Raw genomic sequence first — 12,724 nt, forward strand, 5'->3', positions numbered from 1 at the left:
CTTCCCTTCTATTTTATTTATTAGACTTTATGTGTATTGGGCCTCAGTTTCATGAAGAATACTGACGCTGTGGTGCTCCTCTTCTTCCAGTAGATGGCTCTCCTGGTCCCAAGTCCAATATTAAACAGTATGTCAAAAAGAGCTGATTATCCAATAAGTCCAGGGGATTTAAAAATACAAATAAGCAAGAGTTTCTCCCAAGAATCACCTTTCAAATTATTTAAGCTTTTTTCCAGACTTTCTGCATTTTAAAGGTTCCCTTGGGCATTTCTTTCGCCTCTTAGTTTTCAGTCTTTAATCTTCTCCGTGTGTCTGATCGCTGCTTCTTTAACGCTTGGAGATTATCTTTACAGTAAGAGTTGGAAGTTATCTCACCCAGTTTCAATGCTCTGTCCATAGATCGCTCCAGCACAAATCTTATGGTCCCAGTTCATTGCTTGTGACTGCCAAAAATGGCTGTTGTCCCTGCTGCCGTTTGGGAGAGCCTGCTTCTAACCTAACAAGGAAATTGCAAATTCCTCACGGTCCACGAAGCGCCTCTCCTTCCTTCGCTGCCCCTACAAAGTGACTTTGACCCCAAAGGGCCTCCCAACAGCTGTTACCAGCTGGATTTCGCAGGGCTTGGCGAAGCCTGCTATTTTCCAGCCGTTATTGCTGTGACGTCAACTGGAAGTCCCACTTTTTATAATTTGATTACTCAGTTCATCTAATTTATTAACCTGGTTACTGAATTAACCCATTTTCTGGGTTTGCCCTATTATTCCAAACAATCAATTAACCAAACATGCATTGGGGAAACAGAAGCTAAATCATAACAAAGTAACACATAGAATTTCTTATTTTAGGATACACTGGAACAAAATAGTGCTAATCATTAGTTGAGTAGATTCCTGTGCCCAGGCATGAGCAATAAATCAGTTGAATGGGAACTTCATGTCTTTTGTGACTGACACAAAAGCAAGTATGAACTTCTCTCATATCGGGTTTTTTTTAGTCAAGAAGGGCGCCAACAACTATACTCTTACTCAAGTGTATTAATTAAATGTGTTTTATTTTACATCATGATGTGAGAACATAACACCTATTTAATAAAAGTATACACATTTGTAACTTCACTCAGAATACACTTTTAATGCACAATAAAAAAAGCATTCCATCTTACAAATTGTTTGCAATCCAAATATACAATAGCTTGGAAAACAAATAAGTTTTAGAAAAACGAATGCTAATGTAAAAAGACTACTTAAACCTATAAGAGTAGAGTTTCTGTATGGCTCTTCTTTACAGTTTCCTTACTGCGTCATCAATATCAGAAATCTGTTCCTTCAGCTGGCTCCACTGTTCTGGATTTAGAGAGATGCCTGAAATAGACCAAATAAATCCTTGGAAAATAGTATAGTTTCACAGTCATACAACCACCTTAGTTAATTCTGCAACTGCAGAATTTACCACTGTTTCCAGGGATCCGCTTCTGACAACCCTTAGCTCTATGTTAAAAACATTTCAAATTCAAGCATAATGTGAAAGACAAGTTGGGGTTAGTTGAATCAGATATTCAGGTGTCTTGCATAACTGAACTCCTCAGCTGGCAATAGAAGATAATGAATTAATTACCAGGAGAAGAAAATGGGTAATGTTTGCATTAATTGATTGTGTAACCGGACAGTTTCAGTTGAAACAGTAACAAACAACTTGAGGAATACTCCTTCATCCTTTACACTGAATTTTCTGAAAGCAAAACTCTGTGCCACAGCTTTCTTTAAACAATGAATACACTCGAAAGTATTAATTCATATCTCTGATTTTCATCAAACCAAGTGTTCACATGAATTGTCAAAAACAAGATGTCAAAAACAAATTGTCTGGAAAACAGTCAAGTTGATTTATAAAGTAGGCAGGTCTTGTATCATTACACTTTGCAGAACACACTGTTTCAAGGTTTAAAGAAATCACTCACATTATTTTCCAGCCCTGTTTGCACATGCCTTTCACAGAAGGTAAGAGCAATTACATAATTAAACTATAATAGATTTAACAACATAAGGAGCCCTGAAGTCTTACTTCATGCAGAAATTATGCCAGTTATCATTCAAAGCTGGGTTAATAAGGCAATTTATACCTCCTGTGAAACCAGGAAAGCATCAATTTGGACTGCTGTAACTACCCACAAAACTCTGACCTTTTCTGAAACAAAACTTCTGATGCTTCCAATTAAAGCTCCACATAGAATGCAGAACATAAATAGGAATTATGGAAAGACAATTAACAAGTAAATTTATTAATAGCACTATATAATAATTGGCATCTAATTTCTTACATTTTGCATTTGGATACCATATCTAGAAGCATAAAGCGCCTTGTTCGGGCCTATAGCTTGAGAACTGTGATATGAGATTATAGGCTTTTTTCCAAATATGGAGCTAAATTTTAGAATTGCCTTGCCAAATGAGTTAAAATGAAATTCAACTCACTTTGACAACTCAAGTCTTGTGTAATGCTAAAGACAGATGGACAGAGTTGGAGAATATATTCATCTTCTGATTTCTGGAACAAGTGTGATAAGCCAGAAAAAGGCCCTAAAATTGCCAATATCAGAGAAATGACAACCTTCCAATAAATCTATGTCTAACATTTCTGAAACAGTCTTCAGGACAGAGACACCATTCAAGGGACTAATGGAAGCACCTAAATGTATTCATTCAGTTACTTCATATAAATAAGATGACTGATATGAATCCTTCACACAAGGCAGATTAACACGCCAAAATACAGCTTTTTAATAGATGCCTTTCATAATGGCTAACCAGATAAAAACAAGAGAATGAGGTAGAAAAACCAGCAGCATTACTTCAGTCAACAGACAAAACACATACCTGAAAGCTGCTCTATGTGTAAACACTCACTTGCAAGTTTAAAAAAAACCGCAGCATTTAAGAAAACGTTTTTATCCCAGCCAAACTCCTTCCTATTATACAACTGTCCTGCACTGCACTCAGTACTGCACTGTCAAAAGACATACCTGTTGGAATTCTGTATTTTCTACAATTTCTCTTGTAAGTTAACTAGAATGCCTTGTATTTAGGTCTGGGCCACATGGACTTAATATTGCAAATAAATAAAAGAATATCTAAATGTTGAAACAGCATATGCAAGTAGATAATTACCTTTTCTGCCAGGTTTCATTTCACCTTCTTGATCCATCCAATATTCTCTAATATCAATTAGGACTTTACCTTTAAAGTCCCGAACATTGACATATCTCATTTTACCAATCTGTCAGGAAATTAGAAAGTTCAATAATTACTTTAATAAGCACACAGAAGTACTTTCTTTAATCACTGCTAATATTTTGAATATTCAGCAAAAGTTGTAATGTATATTCTAAAACAAATGTGACCAGAATATGGTATCCCTGTGGCTCCTATATTTTTGGCAATGTAATTCTCATTTTTTACCTAAAGACAAAAATTCATCCTGTAAACTGTTATGCCCTCCCTTTCAACTCCACCCACTTCCGGGATGTCACTGGATTAACAGTCACATCTCCCTGACATTTGAAAGAGGAAATGATCATATCGAATGTGGATCTGCCTAGCCCATTCTAGAGGTTGGAAGAAGTATTTCTCTCAATAAAACATCTTAGAGGAGCAAGTATATACTGGCACTGCAGAAAGACAGAATTAGCATTTTAGGGGGGAAAATGTTAAGAAAATCGTGTTTCAAAATCAAATTTCATTGTTGTACTTTTCAGAAGAGCAGTTTCTTTTATTCTTTTATTACTAAGAAGTGTAGCAGAGCATAGGCATTATATGCTCATAGGTATTCAAAAACGTTTGTGCTTTACTTAGATGGAGAAAGGCTGCCTTAATTGCTCAAGAGAGAATGCATCACACCAATGAATCCTTTCAGAAATATAAATGTTTTTTTTTTTTTTAAATTACATATTTAGCAAATGTTAACGTTCCAAAATTAATACAGTAACAAGGGGATTTAGAACAGGAGCAGAGAGAATTCAAAGAGTAAAATTAATTGGTCAATCTATCACAATGTCAGCAGGAACCAAAAAACCAGCCAGTTTTGAATCGGGAGAAAAGTAAAAACAAGAGGACATGTAAATAATTTCTAGAAACATTACCGTCAATAAGGTACATAACTTGGCATTCAATTTCACATCTTTCAACCACTAAGTACTGGCTTACTTATTTTAGGGCACCACCATGACATGAAAATTTAGAAATGAATGATCAGAAAGCAACAGCTGCAGAACAAATCTCCTGAAACCATTCATAGAGGAAACTATAACATTAACATACTACTACAAAAGTTAGTTGCCTTTATTAACTATCCTACTATAAAAAAAGATGAGGAAAACCCTTAGAGACAGAATCATTTTAATAACCTGACCAAGTTTTACATTGTTGTTTCAGCCCTTTTCTCTTTTTATAACTAGAAACTAAATTGAACTTAACCTTAACTGAACACATTATACAGGTAGACATTGACTTACAACCATTCCCTTCAGTGACCATTTAAAGTTACAATGGTAATGAAAAAAATGACCTATCACTGGTTTTCACACTTACAGCCCCATAGTCACGTGATCAGTTTTGGGGCACTTGGTAACTGGTCTGGTTTATGACAGTTGCACTGTCCTGGGATTATGTGATCACCATTTGTAACCTTCCCAGCTAGCTTCCAACAAACAAAACCAATGGGTGAAGCCAGATTCGCTTAACAACCACATGATTCACTTAACAACTGCAGTGATTTGTATAACAACTGTGACATAAAGGTCATAAAATGGAGTCAAATTCATTTAACCACCATCTCGCTTAGCCAAAAGAAATTTTGAGCTCAATTGTGGTTATAAGTTGAGATCTACCTGTAATTAAGTAAGAGCAAATAAAATACTGAATTTGATTTCAGGGAAATCAAAATACTCTCAAACAGAAACCATAGCTTGGATATAAGCTGAAACTAGTCAGCATAAGGCACTTCCCTATGTTCAACTATTTTGCACAGAAGAGGCTGCACCTCTGGAACTTTCACAGTCTTCTGGGGGGTTTTTTTACAGGTTTTTCTGGCACTGTCTGATTTCTCCTTTTTCCCTTAGCATTTAAAAATAAAAAAGGACTTATAAACCTGAAACAAAGTCTATCTTGAATTTAAAATGACAACTCCTAAGATAAATATTCATTTCATTCAAAAATAATCTATACCAATATACCATAACTATGCTGAAAACTTAGACCTCTTTTATATAAATATTCTAATACTTCAGGTTTCTACAACATTGGTGAAAATTACAAAAGGGGCATTATATATCCAAAAAATTTTTACAATAATCAATAAGGGCATTATATCATAAAACATGACCATTAACATGGGTGTAACTCTCCCCTTGAGTTCAAAGCTGTAACTGAACCAAGAATAATCAAAGGATAGATAAATATGCTAATCATAAAATCTTATTTTCTAAATTTGATCTCAAATGCATATTTAAGAATATTACCCAAACTTTAATTCTAGTTCCATAAGCAACTACTTGCCCAAACCAAAAATTATAAAGTTTAGCATAACCAATTTAAATGTTTGTGTTTTTACCAAGTGAAATAATATTTCAGAATCTAATATTCTAGATCATTGTTGAGTATGTTTTCCCTTTGAGCAATCATATAACAGAGCCTAATTTTTAACTGGAGAGGATTATTTAACCAGCTTCTTTCAGGAATAAGCATTTTTACTCCAAAGAAATCTCTCCCATTTTCTAGTTGTAACTGTTAACATGCAATGCTGTAAAGCCCTTGTTCTTACAGAAAGCTCCACTCCTTCCTACAACTAGGCCAGGAGTTGGCAACCTGTGGCTCTGGGGTTACATGTGACTCTTTCATCCTTCTGCTGCGGCTCCCTGTTGCCAGTCAGCTACACAATTGATAGGGCTTTCGGTTAGGACAGATAGAGGAGACTCTATGATGGGGGGAACCAGACATCCAGTCTGCTACAGAATTGAATAGGGGGCTTCTGGTTAGGACCTTTGTGGCTTTTTGAGTATTTAAGGTTGCCGACCCCTGCCCTAGGTGGTCGAATATTGAGAACATGTTAGCTTGCAAAGTAATTTTTAGTTAGAAATCCTATCTTGCTTTGAGCATCTTGGAAATGAAACTGGGCTTTAGTTGTACTTGTGGCACACTGACCAAAATATGCTAAATTGAACCAACAAGCAGGATATAAAGATGTGGCAGAACCAAGGATAAAGAAACAGAGAGGCGTGTTGCTATAAACTAAATTTAACTGTATTTTCCTATCTCACACTTATTTCCTTTGGCTTACTATTTCTAGCCATTTTCTGCACTTTGTAAAAAGTTATTTACTGGGGTATATATGTAAATAGAACATTAATTGAACTTACGGGACCTTAGCACACCCATATTACCAAGTCCAGAAAGCAAGGACTAGATGCGTTTCTCCAAACAGGGGAATTACAAAATATACATCATGAGGATGGGCTACCCCAGATTCCAATCAACGCGTCAGCAGTTACCTGAAACATATTCTCATCTCTGTTGCTACTTTGCACAGAGGAGGCTGCACCTCTGGAACTTTCACCAGTCTTCTGTTTCTTTACAGGTTTCTCTGGGGCTGTCTGTTTTTTCCTTTTTTCCTTGGCATTTAATAATAAAAAAAAGAAGGACTTACTGGAGAAGTATTAGCTTCAGTTCACACAACTAGATCTTTTCCCCACAATTATATGAGAATGAAGAGAAGATTCCAAACCCGAATATTAAGCCTCTCCCCTTCTACTCAATGTTACAGCAAGGCTACACATTATTTCCATTTCTACAGCATGACCTAGAATTGAGGCTTAAAATAAATCTAATCTGTTAAATAGGACAGCAAGATAAACTGGTTGGAATTAATTTTAAATCATATTTCACAATTTGTAGTTAAGCTACAGATACATTACAATTGAACTGAATTTTTGGTTTATTGCTCTTTTCCGTTACAAGAGAAGAAACATCATGGGCCAAATCCTCCAGTTGGTTTCATTTCTTTTCACAAAAGGAGTCCCAATTTATAATCTTGAGTTGCAAGTATAAGGCTACTATCTCCCAGAAGTGATCTTACAAAATAAAGCCTACAATTTATCTATGGGAAAATATTTAAATAAGAATTTGAAAAGCAAAAGGCACTATGTTCCAATTATAATCACATTTATTATATCTAGAGAAGATAGGCCTGAGCATAAATCTGGAAGTGGAAGGTTTTTATCTGCAGAATAGTTATGAATGGGAAGGTCAATTAACCTCTTTCTACAGTAGACTATGAAACAGAATGTAAATCTAATTACTTACTGACAGCAGATGATTTGCATGCTGAAATTTAAAAGAACACAGAATATTAGTATCCCATTATACAGTCTATTTAGATTAGCAATCAGAATATTTGTATTAAAAATACCAAATACTTAACAAAGGCAGAAATCCATTCCATGTCTTGTTCCAAGCTTGCTTTAAAACAAAAAAACCCCTTTGAACTGCAACAGCCTTTGAATTAGGCTCAGTTCTCCATATTTGTTCAGCAAGAATATTTTAGAATTTTATTTTAAACTGAATCATTAGACTCAAGAATTTTGAATAAGGTAAAGACAAAAACAAAGCCTTTCTAACCAAGATTAGAAATGTGATTCCAAGAATGACACTTTCAACTGAAACCATAAAAAATAGCACATGCAATTAAATATCAGCAAATATTTATTATATAACAGCAAATCATTTTAATTTCTATTTTAATAAAAATTACAGTTGTATTTTTCTGCCAAAGGAATATTTTATGGTTCGCTTCATTTGTAGCTTTTAAACATCAATCCAAAGCCTTGGTTCTTCAAGTTACTTTTATGGTTAGTAAGACAATTCAAAAAGTGTTTTATATAAAATAATCACCGCTGTATCAGCATCTGAATCACTGCCAGATGAGCTTGAAGACACAAGTTCCTTTGATTTAGGCATTCTAAAAAGAAAAAATGCAGTGAAAAATTAGCATGTTTCCAACAATATAGAACAATAGTCCCAACAACACTATTTTGTTTGGACTATTTTGCTTGCAAATATGCAAGCATGCATTATCAAGTCATTCCCTCCACCACTGCAATAATCAAGCATTCATACTTTGAAGTTCCATTAAATCAATAAAGGTAGTACGATGTAATGGTTAACATATTAAACTAGGGTTAATAGGGAGCTCGGGTCCCCACACAGCAGTCAATCCACAGAAGCTTATTGGCTGACTCTCTTTACCCCACCTGCCTCATAGGGTTGTTTTTCTAGAGGAAAAATAGCAAGGAGCAATTTATGGCACCTTAAGCACTAAAATGAAAGATGGGTTATATAGGCAGTCTTCAACTTACAACTGGTTGCTTAGCGAAATTATACAAACCACCCAAAAGGAACTTACAACCCAGTTTCGAAGTTCCAATAGTGTTTGTGTTGCAGTTACATGATCATATGTCTGGCACTTGGCAACCAGCTGCATTTACAGCCATTTGCAGCATACTGTGGTCATGTAACCACAATTTATATTGCTTTTGCTAAAAACTGGCATTTAGAAGAAACCATAGGCACGTTTTATACACTCCACTTTGCTTGGGATATCATCTCCACTAACAGCCCTATAGAAAATACTATTTCCTTTAGAAAAATTGACCCATTCTTTATACAGTACTGATTGTATTACACTTTAATATACCATATTTTTCGGACTATAAGACGCACCAAGATTTCGAAGAGGTAAACAAGAAAAAAAAGTTTTTACCCTCCCCAGCCCCCAGGAGCACTCTGCAGGCCTCCCAAACCCTCTGCGCATCCCATTTTTTGCGAAACACGGGGCTTGCAGAGTGCTTTGGAGGCCTGGGGCTGGGGTGGGGGGAAAACTGCGACACATGGAGGGTTTGGGAAGCCAAAAATGGGTTGTAGTTTTGTTTTTGTTTTTTTCAAAAACAGGGCCTACAGAGGGTTTGGGAGCCCTGCAGAGTGTTCCTGGGGGCTCGGGAGGGCAAAAACACCCCTGTTTTTGGCGGGGGTGCTTTTGCCCTCCCCAACCCCCCACACATTGCATTTTTGCCGCAGGAGCACTCTGCAGGCCTCCCAAACCCTCTGCAGGCCCCGTTTTTGGTGAAAACGAGATGCGCATGGTGGGGTTTCAGGAGGTCAAAAATGCCTGTATTTGGCGTATAAGATGCACCACTTCCACCCTTTTAAGGGGGGGAGTGTGTCTTATACTCCGAAAAGTACAGTAATTGTTTATATCATACTCTTATCATGATGAATAATTACAATTTTCTTTGCTTCCCTCTTTTTTAGTGTTCTTGCCTGAAAAATTCTTAGAAATTCTAAAGAGCACAATATTTAACTTCAGTAGTCTGATAAAGATTTTGCCTTAATATGGACTTTGAATTTTAAACCCTAACACTGCATGATAATCACATTTGTTTTTTATGAGAAAAGAAAAATGCAACAGAAGAAAAAGACTTCAAGATGACAAAGTTATAGACATATTATGATAGGAGAAAAGCATTTTTATATATTTAGAATACAGGAACAGATTAATGGGAGAAAGTTAAAGAACTGTATAATAATCCAGAGTGAAAATAACAGACAAAAATCTAATAATTGCAAAAGAGTTCTTGTTCGCATGCTTTCTTTTAATTGTAAAGAAAGTGAAAGTGATTGTACTGTATATCCCTGCAAAATATAACTTGTCATTAAAACAGGAATGCAAATCAAAGTGCAAAGTACTTTGGGGCATAACAGCAAAACCGCAAAATAGCAGTTATAGAAGTATAATTATGCTTGAGTTGGGAAGTGGCCCGCAACACTGAAGTGTAAAACCCAGACAATAATAAAGGCATACTCGTCCCATTCAGAGGTTTAATGTACTGGTACTTTCTGATGGGTTAAACACATGTAAGTTTTTCTTATAAAAATATATTAATTCATTAATGCAAGAGTATTCATTACTTGGCACAAGCACTTTAAAACCCTTCCATTAACATTCTCATCTCATGAATTTCATTTCATTTCATCTGTACACTTCCTCCTTTTCCCGAAACATGTACTGCTAATATACAAAGTCAACTGGAGTTCATAAAAATGTACGCCAATTCTACCAATCCTTAAAACCTTAAAACTGTCACGCAAGGCCTGAGCCAAATGAGATGGAACAGCTCATGAAGAAATAAATAACTGGAGACGAGACTGAGGCCACAAAGCACAATAGTTCAGTGGGTTACTCCAGCTCATTCTTTCTTAAACTTTTTTTTTTCCTGTCAGGTTGTTGTTGTTAGTTGCGAAGTCGTGTCCGACCCATCGCGACCCCATGGACTGTCCTGTCAGGACCCCATTTTAAAAAATTATGGAGGACCCAGAACAGTTTGTACAAGTTATGCTTGATATTTACCATATCAAAAATTAAAATTGATGCATTTTCTGTCATTTCCTCACAATTGTTTGATGGGTTTTGGATACTGCATTATATTCCAATGTAGGCTGGTAAATCATTTTGATTTCACAAACACCCCCACAAGCAGCCTTGAGGGCCGGCCAAAAGCCCCCTCAGATTACTTTTGAGAAACAGGGCTCGAATTGGGAACAGACCCCACAAACAGTCATAATGGCTTTAGTATCCTAGTATGATTTATGCTGATTGCTTATTTAGTATCCATGACTATCACTAAGTGTTTCATCTAATGTTTTATGATGAGTGTGTTTTTACAATGACTATGATCATGATCTATCACTACTGTTGTTATGTACACGGAGAGCTTATGCACCGAAGACAAATTCCTCGCGTGTCCAATCAAGAATTCTAATTCTAATAGGCACAGACGGGTTTGGAAGTTGTGCGAAGGGGAAAAGGGTCCAGTAGCGAGCGCGGGCACTGAAGCCAACGGGCAGCACTTTTCCCCCAACTGGGCTCCTCTATGACAACCGGACTCAGCCTCTGCCCCTCTGGAGGCCCGCAGGTAGGAGGGCGATGCAAGCACGAGCGAGCAGGCGAGGGAGAGCGGAGGGACCACTGGAGCCGAGGCGGAGGCGGGAAAGTCCCGCCAGCACCGCGCCTGAAGGGGCGATGGGGGAATCCCCCTCAGACCGGCCGGGAGGGGGCGGATCCCAGCCGCCATTTTCTCCCTCCCTTCTAATGCCTTCGCTGTATTCCCCCCCCGCCCCCACCCCCGTTGCCCAACATGGCAGGTTTCGAGCCAGAAACGGGGGAAGGCGGGTCCGGCCGGGCCCCTTCCCCGGGTGGTGGGGAGCCGCTCGTTCCCCACCACACCTTCTCTGTACGGAACAATCCCCTTCTTTTCCCCGGCCTTTTCTGGGGAACTCCTTGAAGGCAACATGGCGGCCTCGACGCTCCGCTGCGCGAGGCAGCCCGCGCTCCATTCCCGCCTCCCTGACAGAAAGCCGGCGTGGGGGGGGGGAGGGAGGGAGTTGAAGGCAAGCGCGCACTCACATTCCGCTCGAATCCTTCCACTCCGGTCTTTCTAACGGCTCCCGACCTCTCAGTAGTTCCAACGCTACTGGAAAAACGGAAGTGACGTTTGTAACAAGCCCCACCCTGCTCCTGACCACCACGTGGTGGTGAGAAGGATACCCGCTCAGTCGCGCGAGAGACGCGCTGCAGGAGGGAGGGTTACTTTGGTGCTTCGTTTCTCATATCGCCCTCAGCTGTCTTCGCTTCGCTCTTTTCATTAAAACGGCCTTTCCTGATAAGGCAACCTCACGAGGTTCTGAAATTAGTCGTCGTACCTTTGGTGGCATCTTCGTTCACTCCATCTATAGGATGCACCTGTACATGATACGGTACTAAGATCTGTCTCGAGTCGTTTGGTTTTTGCATACTGAGGCGCCTCCGTGAGTTTTTACGCTCTTCGTTAACAAGCCAGCTAATTTCCACCCCTTTGTGGCTGCCTTTTGGGAAAAGAGGGGACATCGCAATACTTGCGCTGGCAGTTTCCACATTGTTGGTTGTTTCTTGAATAAAGCGCTGGGCTTAAAGAGCACTCGGAGACTTAGTGCAATATGCGAACTGGCCATTTTCTAGCCAATATATCTAATTGTACTATCATGTTACAATTTTCTGTGATTAATTCCAGAGCCTTTCAGACTATATAATTCTAGTGTTTATTATTTATTATTATTTTATTTATTATATTTGTATACCGCCCATCTCCCGAAGGACTCAGGGCGGTTCACAGCCAATAAAACAACAGAAAATATATAATACATATAAAACAGCAAAAAGAATAGAAAATTAATTCAATTGATGGCCTAAAACTTTTAAATACAAATTTAAAACCCCGTTTAAAACCCCAATTTAAAAAATGCCGTTTCACACATTCAAAAGTTGCAACCTGGCCCAACTGGAAAACTTTCAGGTCTGCATTGTGCTCCTGTCACCTTTGCTTTGGTCTTCTGCACAGGCATTTTGACATCAATGTTAAAGTGGTAGGCAGTGCAAGCGACAGTGGACTGCTGCTCCTAGAATGCGGCGCATAGCACTATGGGTGCTTTCCCCACATTTTTTCTTATTGATGCAATATCCATCTGCTGCTGCGGGACTATATCATTGCAGATGTGATCAAGAAAAATGTTCAATGACCAATGAAGCATGCTTATCTCTGTGGCATATAAAACACAATTAACTTACTTGATTTTGTGGCTTGTAA

At 38.2% G+C, this 12,724-nt stretch overlaps 1 protein-coding gene across 2 annotated transcripts; it reads right to left on the reverse strand.

Annotated features, from left to right (window-relative positions):
- Window positions 1–1,103: 1,103 nt before the first annotated feature.
- On the reverse strand, window positions 1,104–11,614 carry SUB1 (SUB1 regulator of transcription). Of its 2 annotated transcripts, none has more exons than XM_058170902.1 (6): window positions 11,509–11,614; window positions 7,941–8,007; window positions 7,352–7,373; window positions 6,542–6,666; window positions 3,165–3,273; window positions 1,104–1,361 (listed from the first exon to the last, which is right to left on the reverse strand). In XM_058170902.1, the coding sequence occupies exons 2-6, from the start codon at window positions 8,004–8,006 to the stop codon at window positions 1,282–1,284; spliced, it is 402 nt and encodes a 133-aa protein (XP_058026885.1). In that variant the 5' UTR covers window position 8,007; window positions 11,509–11,614; the 3' UTR covers window positions 1,104–1,281. The 2 variants fall into 2 exon arrangements, with proteins under 2 accessions (XP_058026885.1, XP_058026886.1); XM_058170903.1 differs by having other exon boundaries at window positions 6,542–6,661; window positions 7,353–7,373; window positions 11,509–11,611.
- Between the last annotated feature and the right edge of the window lie 1,110 nt (window positions 11,615–12,724).

Source organism: Ahaetulla prasina, chromosome 2, assembly GCF_028640845.1.
Source record: "Ahaetulla prasina isolate Xishuangbanna chromosome 2, ASM2864084v1, whole genome shotgun sequence".
NCBI classification, from domain to species: Eukaryota; Metazoa; Chordata; class Lepidosauria; order Squamata; family Colubridae; genus Ahaetulla; species Ahaetulla prasina.

Excerpts from the sequence above, each read along its gene's own strand:
- SUB1 (XM_058170902.1), bottom strand. The coding sequence starts at position 8,006 with ATGCCTAAATCAAAGGAACTTGTGTCTTCAAGCTCATCTGGCAGTGAT. Across the intron at positions 6,667-7,351 it reads TGCAAATCATCTGCTGTCAG|CCAAGGAAAAAAGGAAAAAA; the intron begins TAAGTAATTAGA and ends TATTATTAAATG. Across the intron at positions 3,274-6,541 it reads GAGATGAGAATATGTTTCAG|ATTGGTAAAATGAGATATGT; the intron begins GTAACTGCTGAC and ends ATTTCCTGACAG.